Below are 20089 nucleotides of genomic sequence, written 5' to 3' on the forward strand. Positions count from 1 at the left end.
AGTAGCACCATTATCTAAAGCTCTCCCCTCAGTCTGAGCCATGGGCAAGGTACGTGGGGAAAGGGCATGGGGGCTGGAATATTCTTAGCAGATGGAACTCAGACATAATTCAATTTTGCTGCAACGTGATAGGGCACATTTTTCCTTTGGTGCACTATAATTGGGTAGATTTTTTCTTTCATGCAATGTGATTGGGTAATTTTTTTGGGGGGGGTGGAATTTGATAGGGGAGGAAAGCCTTTGTACAATATGATTGGGGAATTTTGAAAATGGCAATAATCAATTAGAGAGGAAAAATACTGGGATGCAACAAAGGAGGAAGAAGAAAATTCACACACAGTTGTTTGTGATCGATCACAGACAGTATGGGAATTGGCTTCAGGGCATTGATCTATATAGACCAGGAAAGTCACCACTTCAATCCCTGGTGGGTGTTGGGGAACCTAGTGTCATTGTAGACAACAGTAGTGTGCTACAATAAGTCTTATTGCACTTGAGTTAGTGGAAGTAGGGGAATCGGGCAGTGTTCCTGATCCTGCCTGCTATCTGGTAATCCCAGCTGGTAAATGGATGTCGGGTAAGGACAGGATTTGACTTGGTTAAATGTGCAGTTGGTGAAATAGCCCATGCCTCAACAAACAATGAGAAATGCCATGCCTTTGTTGATGACTGATTGCAGCTCCTGAGTGGTGACTCAGCCTCCTTTTGTAGATGTATGCATGGCATGTCTTGCTGTTTTATCACTGTATCTTGTTAGTTACAGTGAAAAGGTAAGTAAGGTTCTGGGAGAGGCAGAGCACAAATGTAAAGAGGTTATGTTGTTGCTGTATGAGGTGCTGGTCAAATCCCATCTGGAGCAGTGTGTGTAATCCTAGTACCCAGATACAAGAAGTGGGTTTGTTGTCTTTGCAAAAGAGGAAATTTTGAGATGATCCGATTGGAATTTTCAAGATTGTGAAGGAAACTGAGAAAGTTGATGGAGAGAAATTGATCCATGTGGATTCAAATCCCAGGGGGCAGGTTAAAAACAAGGAAGTTAGGAGAAAGAAGGGATGTCAGGGGGATCTTGTTCACTCAATGGGTGATCCAGTTGTGGAATACATTACCAGGGAAGGTTATTGAAGTGGACAGTATGAATGGGGTAATTGGATGGGTGTCTGGCAGGATTGGGGGATATAATGGCTAGGTGGATAGGTGGGATTGAGGGATATGGTGAGAAGGTGATTAGGTGGGGTTGAGTAATATGGTGAGAAGGTGGGTAGGTGGGCTGAGGGATGTGGAGAGTAGGTGAGGTTGAGTAATATGGTGAGAAGGTGGGTAGGTGGGGTTGAGGGATTATAGTGAGAAGGAGGATAGGTGGGATTGGGGATATGGTGAAAAGGTGGGGTTGTGGGATATGGTGAGAAAGCAGGTAGGTGGGTTGACCTCTGATAAAGCAATGGGTTTGTTGGTTCTTCTGTTAGGCAATGTTTTACAGTATATATGTTTACCTTGTTTATCTTTCCTTTTATTGGCTGATTGGAATGAAGCACCAAAACTAAAGGTAGGCCTTTGTTTCAACTAATCCCTCCCAGTGATATCTGTGACTATTGATGTTATTTTACAGTTGGTTCTTGTTGAGCAAATTAATTATTTAATTACTGGCGAACAAATTACCTGACAGAGGGAGGGAAGTAATTGGCTGGAGTTGCTGCTCCTGTTTACTGTCCAGTTACCGTTGCTGAATGTTGCACGTGCGTACATACCGACTAAGAACAGATTCGTGTTTGGCTGTCACGGTTGAATGTCTTGCTGACGCTCACTGTCTTGGTTTACACTTGAAGGATGGCCATATGGACAAGCTACCAGAGATCGGCTGGTGTCACTGTACCGATACCCCAGCAAGAGGTCTCCTTGGGAGAAGGGGGCAACAAATTGACCAATAAAAAAGATGGTAACTTTGCAAGAACCTCAAGTTAAGAATAATGAGCTGCCCAGCTTTCTTTACAATTGAATATTAAAGTCGTATCCAGTCTTAGAAATTGCATGCAAGGATTGAAAATTAAAAGTGAAAGGGGGAAGGAAGATCGGTGGGAAGGAGTACTCAGCCAGTAGCATCTTTCTTGGGGGTCACGCAGTTCTGGATTGGCTTCCACTCTGCAGTCAATGGAGCCAGGATTCAGGTAGTTCCTTCTGTCAATGGCTTAGAGACCAGGAGAAGCTATGCAGCAAGGACGCTGTTGAAGGAAGAAATTTGATTTTTTTTTAAATTGAGGAATATTTTTATAAACTAGCGGATATCCTGTGGAATTGCTCGTGGTGAGGTGATGATATTGCTGTTTCATAATGACTGGAGAGTTATACAACAGTGTGTTAATCTGCTGCTAAGGTGAAGCTGTGTTTTATCTGGCCTGCCCTTTTTAGGACACAGTCTAATTGCTGTCAACCCTGAGGTAAATTAGAGGGCACTTTGTTAGCTGCTTGCAAATTTCAGGCCGCAGCTCAACGATTGGTTCTCTTTTTTTAAAAAAACAACCCTTTTGCATCTGCAACAAGACTTTCCCATCTTAACATGGGATGTATCAGCAATGTTAGCATTTCTGGCATGTTTCCGAAAAATTAATTTCCCGTTCTCCCACTAATAAACTGCGTCTCCAGTGGTTATAGTCATGAAATCCAGAGACTGTCAGGGTGCTATGATCATTGTGAATAAAAGCACCGTCTGCTGCAGTACTGAGCCATACAGACCAGATGTCCCAACTTCGATCCCTGGTCTGTGTTGCACTAGCTGGCCTCAATAACAGTAGCAGCATGGTTGCAGCAATTGGACGACTTTTAGGAGGAGCAAAATCCGCCAGGGTTCCTCCTCCTGATCACCATCGTTGTTTAAAGAGCCACTGGGCTGACGTAGCTGAGGGCTGCCAGCATCTCTGGAACTATTTCAGAAGTCAGCACCTTCAGGAGAGATGGGGAGAAATGTACAGTCCATCCAGAATTCCTTCATAATAATTCTTTCATGGACCCTACCCCAGCCACTGCCACCTTTATGAGGCATAAAGTTCCTTCTCCTACATAAAAAACTCGAGCAGTGTCATCAATACATCTATACCCCTTAATCCTACTTCTCAACAGATGATGACCCTGAATCAGCTCTCTTTGGGACTTTGCTCCATGTCACAAATATCACACAGATAAGCACTGGTGAGGGAGACCATGCAGCCTGTCTAAGATCAACCTTCCATGGAAACCTGAGATTCCCCAATCACAGCAGCTTACTGCCTCTGGAATGGCTCCAGAGTCTTAGCTTCCACTGTGGTGGGGGGGAACTTTATTTAATTTTGAATCTTTTCTTGAGGCTTGTGAATGTTGTACTTGTGCCCTATAGTGTTGTGCTCATTGTACAGGTTTAGATGGGCAGAACCTTGAATTGTTCCTATTGATGGTTAGTAATGAGCCTTGTCTTTGTGTTGAACCAAATTAATCCAGCTGTTGTTTCCATTACAGATGTACCTATTAACAAAACTAGAAGGAAAAAATCCAGAACAACCAATGGAGTAGGTAAGTTGCATCACAGGTGCATCCACATCAGGTGTCCCCGTATCACTGGTGTACCTGTATCTCAGGTTTTTCCAGTTTACCTTCCCTAGTTCCATCCTTATCCCCTCATAATTAGCTTTTTTCCAATCTATTACTTTGGTCTTTGTCTGACTTGTTTCTCTCTCCATCATTATCTTAAACCTTATTGTGTTATGATCACTATTGCCTAGATGTTCCCCTATGATTACTTCTCTTATCTGCTCTGGTTGATTTCCCATTACTAGGTCCAGCAGTGATTCTTCTCTGGTTGGGCTTTTTACGTACTGGGTAAGAAAGGAATCCCGTACACACTCTTAAAAACTCCATTTCCTACTCTTCTTCCACCACCTCTTCTTGCCAGCTTATTTGGGGGTAGTTAAAATCTCCCATGATTAATATTCAATATCTTTTACTCATTTCAGAGATTTGTCTACATATTTTTCCATCCGCTTCCCATCCACTATTAGCATGATCGATCCCGTCTTATCCTTTATCTCAATCCATATGGATTCTGTTTCTATCTTAATGTTAGTTATGTCCTTTTTTTCCACTGCCATTATGTTAACTCTGATTAGTACAGCTATCCCAAACCCCCTTCCTTTCTAAATACGTTATATCCTACAATATTTATCCTATTCTTCATGCAGCCATGTTTCAGTTATCCCTACTATATCTGGTTCCTTGTTATGGATTATTGCCTCCAGTTCCCCCGTTTTGTTTCAGATGCTGTGCGCATTGCTGTACAGGCAACTTAATTTGTTTTTATTAATCGTTCCTCTTGCTTTATTTTTAAGTTATTTTGTACTTATGTTCTATAATTTTATCTGTTCCCTGACTCTTTATTCCTTATTCCTTACCTTGGTCTGACCTTTATTCTTATCTACTGTAATGCAAGTTGTTGTTTAGTCCGAATTTCTGTCACCTTCCCTCGTACAACTGTAGGAGTCAGCGCCGGTTCCTAGTAGGAGTCAGTGCTCCTGGAACTACACCCAGCAGGAGTCAGCGCTGGTTCCCAGCAGGAGTCAGTGCCCCTGGAACTGCACCCAGCAGGAGTCAGCACTGTTTCCTGCCGGGAACTGACGCCTACTTCAGCCGGGATCCAGTGGTAACTCCTGCCGGGAACCTGGGTGCAGTTCCATGCGCTGACTGACGAGTGCGCGCTGACTGATATGTGAACACTTTGTTCTCAAGATTTCACTTTGACGAGTTTGATCCGACTGTTTGTTCTACAGTAACTTTTTAGACAGCTTCCCTGGAGGCTTAGTAGGTAAATGCATTGTGCGGTGTAGTGTTGAGCCACACAGAGCAGAAGGCCCCAGGCTTGGTCCCCAGTATGGGCTGAGTTAGCTGACCTCTGCTGGGACGACTGTGGGGCACAGCAGTTGTCCTCAGTGAAGTCAGCAGGGGAAAATATCAGCACCCACTCGTTGTCAGGAAGTGTACATGTGTCGGTTTCAGGTGAGGACAGGTACGCCCATGGCTGTAATACCCCCACAGTCGAATAGCTTGTCTTCATTCTTGTTGCTAAGTTATCAGAGGGCTGCTGGAATCCATAGAACCCAGACAAGTCATCCGTTCAGAAGAATGAGGAGAAAATAGGGGGGGGAATATGTATTCACATCTTCTTTGACCCTTGTCTGTCACCTCTTGTGCCTCAGATACGCTGGTGAGGTCAACAGGACGGTGCCAGTCTGACAGCATTGAGCCCCTTACCCCAGATCTTCAGGATGCTCCTCCTCAGAAGAAAAAGAAGAGGAGAAAGCTACTGGCAGCAGCTGGTGAGAAGAGTCAGGTTCCTCCGAACTGCAGAGAGTGGATGTTCTTGGAGCGTAGAGTTTGTCTTATGCTGAAATAATCACTGATATGATGAGAACCCAAACAACAGGCTTTGAGTTCAGTACAGTGAAACCCGCTTAAGTGTACATCACAGTCTAATGGATGTTGGTTAAGTGCAGTTTTCCAGAATTTGCCACCAACTCAATGTTAAACATGCTGTTTAAATTCACTCTAGCTTAAAGCAGATCCTGCTTAAGAGCACAGATTTTTTTTTTTGACGTTCACTTGGGACGCTCGTATTTTCGAACACAAACAAAATCGTTCCCAGCATTTAACAGAGTTATCAGAGCTGGTCACTGTGGACATGGCCACCGGAGGAATTGATAACCTTGAGTAACATTGTCCCATCAATCCATCACAATGCTTCTGGACAACAGCCTGAGCAATCGGTGCTGACACTGACACTGACACGGCCAGCCTGTTCTAAATGTATGTTAAATTCAAGAAGGTCCCTGTCTCTTTATATTCCAATCACTTGCGTTATCCCACATACACTTCCTTGTGTAGGTTCTTTGTTCTTTCTTGCAACAAAGTGCTCGGGTCTGTTCAGCCAGGTGATCTAACACTGTGTCCTTTTCTTTCATTTGCTGTCAGTGATGCTGCTGTTTCTGTACAACTCTTCTATCAGGGGTTGGAGAGAATCAGTCTACTGAGTAATTAATGAGGCGTAATCCCTAACTGAATTTTAGATTCGTCAAAAAGCCAGCTCTACATTGACTTGCTTCGCTATCTTTTGAGAAAATAGGGGCCTCTCCGGCCGCCCCACTCCCAGGGGGGGGCCTCTCCGGCCGCCCCACTCCCGGGGGGGGGCCTCTCCGGCCGCCCCACTCCCGGGGGGGGGCCTCTCCGGCCGCCCCACTCCCGGGGGGGGGCCTCTCCGGCCGCCCCACTCCCGGGGGGGGGCCTCTCCGGCCGCCCCACTCCCGGGGGGGGGGCCTCTCCGGCCGCCCCACTCCCGGGGGGGGGCCTCTCCGGCCGCCCCACTCCCGGGGGGGGGCCTCTCCGGCCGCCCCACTCCCAGGGGGCGGGGGGGCCTCTCCGGCCGCCCCACTCCCGGGGGGCGGGGGGGCCTCTCCGGCCGCCCCACTCCCGGGGGGCGGGGGGGCCTCTCCGGCCGCCCCACTCCCGGGGGGCGGGGGGGCCTCTCCGGCCGCCCCACTCCCTCCCCCCCCCCCCCCCACCACACATGCCTGGTGTATTCCTGGTGTGCTCTTCTCCCGATGGGGGGGTGTCTCTGGGTATTGTAGGCCTGGTGCGCTCCTCTCCCAAGGTGGGGTGGGGGGGGGTCTCTGGATATTGTAGTCCTGGTGGACTCTTCTCCCGGGGAGGGGGGGCGTGGTCTCTGGGTATTGTAGGCCTGGTGCACTCTTTTAGAGATTCTCCTTGGGAGTTCACAAATGTCCCTCAGGGAGAAACCTAGCACCGTTACCCAGTCTGGCCTGCATGTGACTCATGTCCCACACGATGTGGTTGATTCAGGACCAACTAGTGATGAGCAATAAATGCTGCCTTTCCCACATCTTGAGAATAAATATTAAACAAAGGACATTGTCTAATTCACTGCATCGCCCAGTTCCAATCCTGCCTTACGACACACCCACTGACTGCAATTGCAGGTCAGTTAAAACTCAGAGCACGTGTTTAGCTGCCAAAAAAGCCATACTTCAGGGGTCTCCCTGGCCCCTACCAAAAAAGCAACTTTACCATCATTTCGAGCAACAGCTCCCAAGATATGGCCAAAAACAATATCAGATTCTTTACTTGGGTGAAGAGAGACTTTGAAGGGACCGAATTGAGGTTATCAGGATTATGAAGGTGCTTGATAAAACTGATAAATGCAAATTGTCCCCTGTTAGTAAAGAGTTCAAATCCCAGGGGGGACAGGTTTAAAAATTAGGAAATTATGAGCAAGAAGGGAAGTCGGGAACTTTTTCATCCAAAGGGGATTAAGTTGTGGAATAAGTTACAAGTGAAGGACAGTAAAGTGGACAGCACACATGGGGTCATGGGACAATAAGAAGTGTTTTTGGAGAGAGAGAAGGGGATTGAGGGATAGGGTGAGAAAGTGGGTAGGTAGTGGTGGTCCTTCCTTCTCCTCTTATGTCGGTACCAGGCGCGGGTTGCTGTCCCCACGTGTCGGTACCAGGCACGGGTTGCTGTCCCCACGTGTCGGTACCAGGCACGGGTTGCTGTCCCCACGTGTCGGTACCAGGCGCGGGTTGCTGTCCCCGAGACCTGTGATCTGTATGTTAGTGTTACACCATCCAGTGTCTTTGTCCACTACGCCTTTGGGAAGCTTGGAGGAACTTCACATTAAAGTGATGGTAAATAAAACCAGGCCAATGGTAAAGTCTAATTCTAATTCTACCACTCGGTATAGATTTGGAGACCTCCTTCACCCAGCAGGATGCCTCTGACGTGTGCCATTTGTATAACGGACCAGATGACGATGTTTCTCGGAAAACCAGGAAGAGAGCTAAGTGAGTGCCAATACCCAATATCAGTCCTGTTACAGATTTTGGGATATTAGATAGTCTCTCGAGTGCAATGGTGCTGGTCACAACTGTAAGCGCTCCAAATATCTGGGGCTGGATTTTGCTCTGAGCGGCGAACGAACAGCGTCCGGTGTTTTCTCGGCTTGCACTTGCCCATAGACTTTTCATGGGCTTTTGCACGGCAAGTTCCTCTCATTGAGCCCTCAATCCAGCGCAGTGCCCTCTCCCGGGCATCTGGGACCTGTGTGAACGGGGCAAACTGCTGTATATCCCAATAGCCGATCAGATTGAAGCATGTTAATAAGCCACACAGAGTCTGAACCAGGAAGTGTAAGTTAGGTTAGTGAATTCAATGTCAAATCAGTTACAGAAAGCGAAATAAAGAGAGAGTAAGAAATATTGAATTAAGAGACAGAGATAAAATAGACAGAACGAAAAAGTAAAAAAAAATGAACATTTTTTTTTAAAAAACTGTCCAACAATTAAAATCAGAAGGAATGAGACTCTACACTTGTAGAAGTTAATTTTCAGTGCAAGAGAGGTTGTTTGGCAGTCATTAAGATTTACCAGACTGTTAAAAGGGTGTTTAGACTTCAAAAAAAATTGACATACCTTTTTTTGCGCGATTACTTCATATCCATCAGGGCAGTGCAGGAACTTCACACTGTTCCATTCATCTGAACGATGAGTCAGCCGGCGAGATGTCCTTCCTGCGAAGCTTACAAAGGAGCAGGGCATCTGGTAGAGCGACTTGCAGGTTTCCGTGTTTAACTGTGCATGTACGGTCATTGGAAGTTACTGTACCGTTTACACAGAGATAACAGTGAGTGCTGATAGGCTCACCGTTTTTTCAGAGCAAAATCCGGCCCCTTATGTTCCAGAGTGTGCCTGTACTGCCCAATATTTGATAAATTGGTTCAATGATGAATTGGTTCGATTGTTACCGCTCAGTGTAATCCTGAGCGGTAACAATCGAACCCCTGTGTGATCCAAACTGGATGTGTGCTTCTCCAATCTTTCAGCTGGCAGACTGAAAAAGTACTTTAGTCATTTAAGATGCTTTATTTTACAAACAAGTGAATGTACAGAGTAACAGTTTTAATTAAATCTCTCTCTTACTTAATTTTCACAAACCATGAGCACTGTACACTTTGTGGGCCGACTTACATGATTTTACATCACCTTTCTTGCTGGACAACTTCTGGTTGTAAAAACTGAACTCCTGTATCTTAGCTTCCAGCTCCAGTCCCAGACCTGCACCTCGCGGTTTCTGCTTAAAACCTGCTTTCCCTTTTTATTTTTTCTGTCTGTTAATTCTGACCCCAGGAAGCAGGGGGCAGTATCCCTGGCACGTTCTGCATGCATGGATTCACTAGCAGGCCCATAAACCAAACCAACAACCTGCTCTCCCAAGAGCATTTTCTGAGCAGACACCTCATGCAGTGCCCATCGAATTATCCACACCACAATGGACATCTAATATGAGATGACAAATTGCTTAATGTCCTTGGACATTCAGGCTTGTCTAGCTTTAATGCACATTCTTCAATGCCTGCAGCCTTTCTTTCTTAAACCTGCTTGAATATACTTTGTACACAACCTTTAAACATGCACTGTCCTGCTGGGAATTGGATTAAAGCTGACATCAGGTGAAGAGCTAGCACTGACATAGGCATGAGGTGCTAAATGACTTCTGTGCTGTAATTTCTATAACCCTGCTGCATCTGGGACTGCTTGAAATGATAGTATAGAGGAAGATATTTACTCTCTGTCCCATACGATATCTGCCTTGGGAGTGTTTGGTGGAACAGTATAGAGGGAGCTTCAACCTGTATCCTTTGCATACTGTATCTGCCCTGGGAGTGTTTGATGGGACAGTGTAGAGGGAGCTTTACTCTGTATCTAACCCGTGGTGTACCTGCCCTGAGAGTGTTTAATGGGACAGTGTAGAGAGAGCTTTACTCTGTCTACAAAAACTTAGCTTCCAGCTCTAGTCCCAGGCCTGCATCTCACAGTCTCCTGGTTAAAACCTGACTGACTGCCAATGTTTCTCTAATTTTCCTTTTCCCTCTTTGTTCCCATGAAGAAGGATGGTTGTCCCTTTGACTTCCTTATTCAGTGATTAGCCAGTTGACCGATTACAGTCCAAGAATGGATTCTCAACAGATACTGCATGATGGACTCCAATTAATAGGTTATCCCAACGATAAAAGCTGTGGACGCTTACTGCAATCTGTAAACTAGCTGTCTTTGTCTAAAGCACTCTGGTTTAGATGCTTCGTCAGAATCCAAATCTACATTTCCCACCTCTGCTGTTCTGTGAATTTAACCCCTTGAGACCAACATTTAACAATAGTAGCATTTTTAACATAAGTTACACCAAGATCCTTTCATGGGGACACAGTTGAAAATCCTGAAAGGTGACCTATCCAGATAGTCAGACCACAATGTCCTGCTTCCCTTAATACCCACGTTGTTACACGTGTGCAGAGTCAAGTGCAGATTTCCTCACCTGTTGTTAAGTCACTTGTTGTAAACCATCTGTCAACTAAAAGTAACACAGATAAGAATAAAACCCTAGGAGTGATGAAAATCTGAAATAAAAACAAAGTGCTAGAAATACTCAGCATCTGGAAAACCGGCTAATGTTTTGGTTACAGATCCTCCATCCTGATCAGTCAGTGTTGCTGGAACTTGCTGAAGCCCAGATGTACTCTGTCAAGCTGACTTTACTTAATACCCCGAATAGTGTCATGGCACTCTGCCATGAAGATAATAATCGAAACGTGCTGCACCCGTCATGCCATAAGAACACAAGAAATAGGAACAGGAGTAGGCCACCCAGCCCTTCGAGCCTGTTCCACCATTCAACAAGATCATGGCTGATCTTCTACCTCAATGTCATTTTCCTGCACCATCCCCATATCCCTTGATGCCTTTAGTATCTAGAAATCTATCGATCTCTGTTTTGAATGTACTCAATGACTGAGCCTCCCCAGCCCTCTGGGGTAGAGAATTCCAAAGATTCATCGCCCTCTGAATCAGAAATTTCTCATCATCTCAGTCCTAAATGGCCTACCCCTTATTCTGAGACTGTGACTTCTGGTTCTAGACTCCACAGCCAGGGGAAACATCCTCCATGCCTCTACCCTGTCGAGCCCTCTAAGAATTTTGATTGTTTCAATGAGATCACCTCTCATTTTTCTAAACTCTGGAGAATACAAGCCTAGTCTACTCAATCCCACCATCCCAAGAATCAGTCTGGTGAACCTTCGTTGCTCTCCCTCTATGGCAAGTATATCCTTTCTTAGGTAAGGAGACCAAAATTGTACACAATACTCTAGGTGCGGTCTCACCAAGGCCCATAGAAAAATAGGAGCAGGAGTAGGCCATTCGGCCCTTCGAGCCTGCTCCGCCATTCAATATGATCATGGCTGATCCTCTATCTCCCACTTTCTCCCTATACCCCTTGATGCCTTTTGTGTCTAGAAATCTATCTAGCTCCTTCTTAAAATATTCAGTGACTTGGCCTCCAAAGCCTTCTGTGGTAGAGAATTCCACAGGTTCACCACCCTCTGAGTGAAGAAATTTCTCCTCATCTTAGTCCTAAATGTCCTACCCTGAGACTGTGACCCCTCGTTTTGGACTCTCCAGCCAGGGGAAACATCTTCTCTGCATCCAGTCTGTCTAGCCCTGTCAGAATTTTATGTTTTAATGAGATCCCCTCTCATTCTTCTAAACTCGCGTGAATACAGGCCGAGTCGACCCAATCTCTCCTCATATGACAGTCCTGCCATCCCAGGAATCAGTCTGGTGAACCTTCGCTGCACTCCCTCTATGGCAAGTATATCCTTTCTTAGGTAAGGAGACCAAAACTGCACACACTACTCCAGGTGTGGTCTCACCAAGGCCTGCATGACTGCAGTAAGACATCCTTGCTCCTGTACTCAAATCCTCTTGCAATTAAGGCCAACATACCATTTGCCTTCCTAACTGCTTGCTGCAACTGCATGTTTGCTTTCAGTGACTGGTCCCATTGTACATTAACATTTCCCAATCTATCACCATTTAAATAATATTCTGCCTTTCTGCTTTTCCTTCCAAAGTGGATGGCTTCACATTTATCCATGTTATACTGCATCTACCATGTATTTGCCCACTCACTCAACTTGTCTAAATCGCCTTGAAGCCTCTTTGGATCCTCCTCACAACTCACAATCCCACCTAGTTTTGTGTCGTCAGCAAATTTGGAAATATTACATTTGGTTCCCTCTTCCAAATCATTGATATATATTGTGAATAGCTGGGGCCAAAGCACTGATCCCTGAGGTACCCCACTAGTCACTGCTTGCCTCCCCGAAAAAGACCCATTTGTTCCTACTCTCTATTTCCTGTCTGTTAACCAATTTTCAATCCATGCCAGTATATTACCACCAATCACATGTGCTTTAATTTTGCACACTAACCTCTTATATGGGACTTTATCAAAGGCCTTCTGAAAATCCAAATAAACCACATCCACTGGTTCTCCCTTATGTATTCTACCAGTTACATCCTCAAAAAACTTCAGTAGGTTTGTCAAGCATGATTTCCCTTTCATAAATCCATGTTGACTTTGTCCAATCCCATTGATATTTTCTAAGTGTCCTGTTATCAAATCCTTTATAATAGACTCTAGCATTTTCCCTACTACTGATGTTAGGCTAACCAGTCTGTAATTCCCTGTTTTCTCTCTCCCTCCTTTTAAATAGTGGGGTTACATTTGCCACCCTCCAATCTGCAGGAACTTTCCATAATCTATAGAATTTTGGAAGATGACAACCACTGCATCCACTATCTCTATAGCCACCTCTTTCAAAACCCTGGGATGTATTGACTTTCAGTCCCATTAATTTCTCTGGTACTATTTTTTTTACTAATACTAATTACTTTCAGTTCCTCATTCTCGCCAGACCCTTGGTTCTCTAGTATTTCTGGGAGGTTTTTTGTGTCGTCTTCTGTGTAGACAGACACACAGTATTTGTTTAATTTCTCTGCCATTTCCTTATTCCCCATTATAAATTCTCCCATCTCTGTAAGGGACCCACATTTGCCTTCACCAGTCTTTTCCTTTTTACATACCTATTGAAGCTTTTACAGTCCGTTTTTATGTTTCTTGCTAGGTTACTCTCTATTTTCCCTTTCTTTTTCAATTTCTTGGTCCTCCCTTGCTGAATTCTAAAATGCTCCCAATCCTCAGGCTTACTGCTTTTTCTAGCAACTTTATAGCCTCTTCCTTTAATTTAATACTACTATCTTTAATTTCTCTTGTCTGGGGAACTCACACCACAGCCCCCGCCCCCCCCCCCCACTCCATACAGCTGCATCAAAGGCAGTGTTGTACTGATAGTGTGCCATCATTGACCGACAAACGGTGCTCCCACTGCCAAAAGAACACTGTTGATCTAAAGAAAGACTTGCATTTACACAGCGCCTTTCACGATCTCAGGACGTCCCAAAGCACTTTACAGCCAATTAAATTCTTTTGAAGTGTAGTCGCTGTTGTAATGGAGGAAATGCAACAGCCAGTTTGCACACAGCAAGGTCCTATAAACTGTTGTAAGATAAATGACCAGATAAACTGTTTTAGTGGTGTTGGTTGAGGGATAAATGTTGGCCAAGACAGAGAACTCTCCTGCTCTTCTTCACATAGTGCCATGGGATATTTTACATCTGAGAAGGTAGACGGGGCCTCAGTTGCACGTCTAATCTGAAAGACGGCACCTCCAACATGCAGCACTCCCTCAGTACTGCATTGAAGTGTCAGCCTAGATTATGTGCTCAAATTCCTGGAGTGGGGCTTGAACCCACAACTTCCTGACTCAGAGGCGAGAGGCATGAACCACGGCTGATCTACTCCATGTCGCAACAATTTCCAGGATCGGACTTTCACGGGTCCTGAGAGCAGGTGTTGGAGGAGCAATGACCGTGAGCTTCTTTCAGTTGGCCCACAGGTTGCGTGCAGAAAAGCCAGGGATGCCATTCTCCAGGCACCATACAATATAAAAACGAGGTGCCCATCTGGTGGCTTCTGTTGTGTGAATGCATTGACTTCTGAAGTGTAGAAACTTCCCCCCCACCCCTTTCCCTTACTGAAGGCATTGACTCTTGCTGACAGCCCTCTGGAACCTCCCCCAAGTGGCTCTTCTTGAAATGTGAGCCCAGTCAGCGAGGGTTGGCAAGCTACTCCACCATGGAGAGCATCACAGCCAAGCCCAAGCCTGTCGTCACCCCAATAACCACATGTACACTTTCCGGCAGGAGGCACTGGATAACAATCAGGAACACGAACCCTACCCAATTTCCTCCCCACCCCAGACACTGAGTCCAATTGTCAAGTACCAGCTGCCACTGCAGATAAGATCAGCTAACAGCACAGACCGGGGATGGACAGTGACCTTCTGGTCTATGTTGCTCGGCTCCTCACTGGACAGTTCACTTAGCCACACAAGTGATTGAGGAGTCGTAACCTTTATTTAGGTGTTCTTCCCTAATGTGTTTCCTTCAATAAAATGGCACATTCAGAGAATGGTCCTAGCCAGCCTGTGTAAGGTGACCCTGCGCTTTGTTTAAAAAAAACAAACAGGAGAACTCGCCCAGCTGATCACAGCAATGAGCTGGAAGTGGAGGAAGATGACATCATCGACAATGGGCAGGCTCCCCGGCCCCAAGGTCCCCTGTTTGCCATATCCCCTGGTTCCAGCCAGCCTGTGGACAAAGTGTTCCTGGAACGAAGCCGTAAGTAATTGAACCAATTCTCAGTGCCGCAGTTTTGGTATTCAAGGAGAGTGGGTCATCCATGGATGGTTGGAGGAGTTTAGAGAACCATAAACATTGTGTGAAGTAAGACTATAGAAGGGACTTGGGGATTCATGCCATAATGATGTAAAGCAGGCCATAGATATAGGGAACAGCAATACTCAGAGGCAACAGGTCCATAGGCAGATTAAAACAACAGTATTATTGTTGGAAAGAGCAGATCTATAGAGGGGGATTAGGCGATCATTGGCCTTATATAGAGGAAGATTTAGGTAGCAATATCCTTGTCGAGAAGAGAGGGTTTCAGAGTACAGAAACTTTAATTTAAAATTCTCGTCCTTGTGTTTAAATCTCTCCATGGCCTCGCTCCTCCTTATCTGTGTAACCTCCTTCAGCCCTACAATCCTCCGAGATCTCTGCGCTCCTCCAATTCTGGCCTCTTGCGCACACCCGATTTTCATCGCTCCATCGTTGGCAGCCATACCTTCAGCTGCCTAGTCCCGAAGCTCTGGAATTCTCTCCCTAAACTTCTCTGCCTCTCTACCTCTCCTCCTTTAAAACTCCCCTTAAAACTAATCTCTTTGATCAAGCATTTGGTCACCTGTCCTGATCTTCTTTGGCTCGGTGTTTTAATTTTTATCTAATTACGCTCTTATGAAGTGCCATGGGACATTTTACTACTTTATAGGTGCTATACAAATGCCAGTTGTTGTTGTTAGCTCTTCACTTCTGCATCGTAGAGGGTGACTGGGTGCCTTGGCACCAAAACCCCTCCTCGAAGGCACGCGGGAGTCAACAGGAATTAATCAGTCTCTCATTGTCTCTTCTGCCCCAGGATCTTCTGGTTTGTGCCTCGAGTTCGCCTGCGAAGCCGTCAGGAGTGCTGCCGCCTGATTTTAATATGCTGCACGTTTATTCTGCAGGTCGGTTTCAAGCCACGGACAGGGCAGAGCTGCAGAAAATTGCTGAACAAGTCGATGTGTACATGGAGGTCAAGTCCACCCGGACAACCAAAGACGTCTCTTTACAGGCACACCGTGGATTCAGGTGAGAGGAATTGACTCACGGTTCCCCAGTAGTGGCCGCAGCATGAATTCTCCTGGGCAATCGGAGCTGCGTCCTTTTAACTCTTTCTGCCTTAGAATATTTTGGTTAGATGACTCTCATCGGTGAGTCCCAAATGTCTTAACCTTAGAGAATGTTTACCTTTGCCTCGGTAGGTTTTTGGGAACGCGTCCAAGAAAATGAACAGCAAATCCTGGTTGGTAATTGCTTTTAGGTACTGGACTATCTCATGCTTCCATTAAAAAAAACTTGCATTTATATAGCGTCTTTTACAATGTCAGGACGTCCCAAAGTGCTTTACAGCCAATGATGTGCTTTTTAAGTGTAGTCACTGTTGTAATGTAGTAAACACAGTAGCCAATTTGTGCACAGCAAGGTCCCGTGAACAACATGATAAATTACCACCCAATTTGTTTTAGTGATGTTGGATGAGGGATAAATATTGGCCAGGACGCCGGGAGAACACTTTTGCTCTTCTTCGAATAGAGCCATGGGATCTTTCACATCCACCTGAGAGGGCAGACGGGTTCTCTGTTGGATGTCTATCCGATAGGCAGCACCTTCGACAGTGCAGCACTCCCTCGGTACTGCACTGAAGGGTCGTAGGAACAGGAGTAGGCCATTAAGTCCTTTGAGCCTGTTCGCCATTCAATTAGATCATGGTTGATCTATATCTTAACTCAATTTACCCCCCCCCACCCCCCGCCATTAGTTCCGTATCCCTTATTACCCTTACCTAACAAAAATCTATCAATCTCAGTTTTGAAATTTCCAATTGACCCCCAGCTTCAAACAGCTTTTTGGGGGAGAGAGTTCCAGATTCCCACTACCCTTCATGTGAAGAAGTGCTTCCTGACATCACCCCTGAACAGCATAGCTCTAATTTAAAGTTATGTGTCCATCGGCCTGGGCTGGAATTGAATGTAGATCCTAACTTTCTGGAATAGAGAAACTCACAAGTGATCAGGAGAACATTGCTTACCTCCAGTGACTCTTTCCAATGTTTCTGATTTCACTTTAATGATTTCCTTTGCAATTTACAGCATGTCGCACTGGGTATGTAATGGAGAGTATTCGGGGCTAAACCCATTTTTGTTTCCCCTCCCCCCAGGGTAATTGGGCTTTTCTCACAAGGGTTTCTGGCTGGATACACGGTGTGGAATATCGTTGTGATTTATGTGCTGTCTGGTCATAAGTTTTCGACACTACCAAATCTGCTGCAGCAGTACAGCATGCTGGTCTACCCGGGTCAGTGCCTCCTGTACATGCTGCTCGCCATCAGCACCGTCTCTGCATTTGACAGGTAAGAGGAGAAAGGTGAAGGGAAGAATAGATATTTGTCGATAATCACAGGCCCCTGATCACTCCCCGAAATGAGGGCCCAACTGCAGGTGGGGTTCCGCATCCACCAGTGGATGTGTGATTCTCGTTGGCCAATAGTCAACTGATCTTTTCTCGATAGTTCAGACAGTACCAGAGACCAATGTTGATAAATTTTGGTGAAAAGCCACAATCCGAGCCGTTGTCTTCCTTGACTGGGGCCCCTTGAGGATTGCAGTACCTCAGTGCATCACGGACAGATGGGACGGGGATCTGTGCCTGTGATTCCCCCACACAGTGGTGGACCGTGGGTCTGTGTCTGTGATTCCCCCACACAGTGGTGGACTGTGGGTCTGTGTCTGTGATTCCCCCACACAGTGGTGGACCGTGGGTCTGTGTCTGTGATTCCCCCACACAGTGGTGGACCGTGGGTCTGGGTCTTTGATTCCCCCACACAGTGGTGGACCGTGGGTCTGGGTCTTTGATTCCCCCACACAGTGGTGGACCGTGGGTCTGGGTCTTTGATTCCCCCACACAGTGGTGGACCGTGGGTCTGTGTCTGTGATTCCCCCACACAGTGGTGGACCGTGGGTCTGTGTCTGTGATTCCCCCACACAGTGGTGGACCGTGGGTCTGTGTCTGTGATTCCCCCACACAGTGGTGGACCGTGGGTCTGGGTCTTTGATTCCCCCACACAGTGGTGGACCGTGGGTCTGTGTCTTTGATTCCCCCACACAGTGGTGGACCGTGGGTCTGGGTCTCTGATTCCCCCACACAGTGGTGGACCGTGGGTCTGTGTCTGTGATTCCCCCACACAGTGGTGGACCGTGGGTCTGGGTCTTTGATTCCCCCACACAGTGGTGGACCGTGGGTCTGGGTCTTTGATTCCCCCACACAGTGGTGGGCCGTGGGTCTGGGTCTTTGATTCCCCCACACAGTGGTGGACCGTGGGTCTGGGTCTTTGATTCCCCCACACAGTGGTGGACCGTGGGTCTGGGTCTTTGATTCCCCCACACAGTGGTGGACCGTGGGTCTGTGCCTGTGATTCCCCCACACAGTGGTGGACCGTGGGTCTGTGTCTGTGATTCCCCCACACAGTGGTGGACCGTGGGTCTGTGTCTGTGATTCCCCCACACAGTGGTGGACCGTGGGTCTGTGTCTTTGATTCCCCCACACAGTGGTGGACCGTGGGTCTGGGTCTTTGATTCCCCCACACAGTGGTGGACCGTGGGTCTGGGTCTTTGATTCCCCCACACAGTGGTGGACCGTGGGTCTGGGTCTTTGATTCCCCCACACAGTGGTGGACCGTGGGTCTGTGCCTGTGATTCCCCCACACAGTGGTGGACCGTGTGTCTGTGTCTGTGATTCCCCCACACAGTGGTGGACCGTGGGTCTGTGTCTTTGATTCCCCCACACAGTGGTGGACCGTGGGTCTGTGTCTGTGATTCCCCCACACAGTGGTGGACCGTGGGTCTGTGTCTGTGATTCCCCCACACAGTGGTGGACCGTGGGTCTGTGTCTGTGATTCCCCCACACAGTGGTGGACCGTGGGTCTGGGTCTGTGATTCCCCCACACAGTGGTGGACCGTGGGTCTGGGTCTTTGATTCCCCCACACAGTGGTGGACCGTGGGTCTGGGTCTTTGATTCCCCCACACAGTGGTGGACCGTGGGTCTGTGTCTGTGATTCCCCCACACAGTGGTGGACCGTGGGTCTGGGTCTTTGATTCCCCCACACAGTGGTGGACCGTGGGTCTGGGTCTTTGATTCCCCCACACAGTGGTGGACCGTGGGTCTGTGTCTGTGATTCCCCCACACAGTGGTGGACCGTGGGTCTGTGTCTGTGATTCCCCCACACAGTGGTGGACCGTGGGTCTGTGCCTGTGATTCCCCCACACAGTGGTGGACCGTGGGTCTGTGTCTGTGATTCCCCCACACAGTGGTGGACCGTGGGTCTGGGTCTTTGATTCCCCCACACAGTGGTGGACCGTGGGTCTGTGTCTGTGATTCCCCCACACAGTGGTGGACCGTGGGTCTGTGTCTTTGATTCCCCCACACAGTGGTGGACCGTGGGTCTGGGTCTTTGATTCCCCCACACAGTGGTGGACCGTGGGTCTGGGTCTGTGATTCCCCCACACAGTGGTGGACCGTGGGTCTGTGTCTGTGATTCCCCCACACAGTGGTGGACCGTGGGTCTGGGTCTTTGATTCCCCCACACAGTGGTGGACCGTGGGTCTGTGTCTGTGATTCCCCCACACAGTGGTGGACCGTGGGTCTGGGTCTTTGATTCCCCCACACAGTGGTGGACCGTGGGTCTGTGTCTGTGATTCCCCCACACAGTGGTGGACCGTGGGTCTGTGTCTGTGATTCCCCCACACAGTGGTGGACCGTGGGTCTGGGTCTTTGATTCCCCCACACAGTGGTGGACCGTGGGTCTGGGTCTTTGATTCCCCCACACAGTGGTGGACCGTGGGTCTGGGTCTTTGATTCCCCCACACAGTGGTGGACCGTGGGTCTGTGTCTGTGATTCCCCCACACAGTGGTGGACCGTGGGTCTGTGTCTTTGATTCCCCCACACAGTGGTGGACCGTGGGTCTGGGTCTTTGATTCCCCCACACAGTGGTGGACCGTGGGTCTGGGTCTTTGATTCCCCCACACAGTGGTGGACCGTGGGTCTGTGTCTTTTTTTTATTCGTTCATGGGATGTGGGCGTCGCTGGCGAGGCCAGCATTTTTATTGCCCATCCCTAATTGCCCTTGAGAAGGTGGTGGTGAGCCGCCTTCTTGAACCGCTGCAGTCCGTGTGGTGAAGGTTCTCCCACTGTGCTGTTAGGGGCTAAAGGCTTACAAATCCCCAGGGCCTGATAATCTACATCCCAGAGTACTAAAGGAAGTGGCCCTGGAAATAGTGGATGCATTAGTGATCATCTTCCAAAATTCTATAGACTCTGGAACAGTTCCTACAAATTGGAGGGTGGCAAATGTAACCCCACTATTTAAAAAAGGAGGGAGAGAAAACACAG

At 47.5% G+C, this 20089-nt stretch overlaps 1 protein-coding gene across 2 annotated transcripts in view; it reads left to right on the forward strand.

The window, feature by feature from the left end:
- The window catches only part of LOC137323901 (transmembrane protein 237-like), a 48982-nt gene that overhangs the window by 7036 nt on the left and 21857 nt on the right, over window positions 1-20089 (forward strand). The window contains exons 1-8 of one of the 2 annotated variants that reach the window (XM_067987964.1): window positions 1530-1543; window positions 1824-1933; window positions 3484-3537; window positions 5214-5333; window positions 7772-7871; window positions 14512-14663; window positions 15608-15731; window positions 16861-17052. In XM_067987964.1, the coding sequence (XP_067844065.1) occupies window positions 1825-1933; window positions 3484-3537; window positions 5214-5333; window positions 7772-7871; window positions 14512-14663; window positions 15608-15731; window positions 16861-17052 (851 nt within the window). In that variant the 5' untranslated portion in view covers window positions 1530-1543; window position 1824. Of the gene's footprint in view, window positions 1-1529; window positions 1544-1823; window positions 1934-3483; window positions 3538-5213; window positions 5334-7771; window positions 7872-14511; window positions 14664-15607; window positions 15732-16860; window positions 17053-20089 lie in introns of those variants that run through there. The other variant, XM_067987965.1, reaches the window with a different exon arrangement.

This window comes from Heptranchias perlo, chromosome 7, assembly GCF_035084215.1.
Source record: "Heptranchias perlo isolate sHepPer1 chromosome 7, sHepPer1.hap1, whole genome shotgun sequence".
Lineage (NCBI taxonomy): Eukaryota > Metazoa > Chordata > Chondrichthyes > Hexanchiformes > Hexanchidae > Heptranchias > Heptranchias perlo.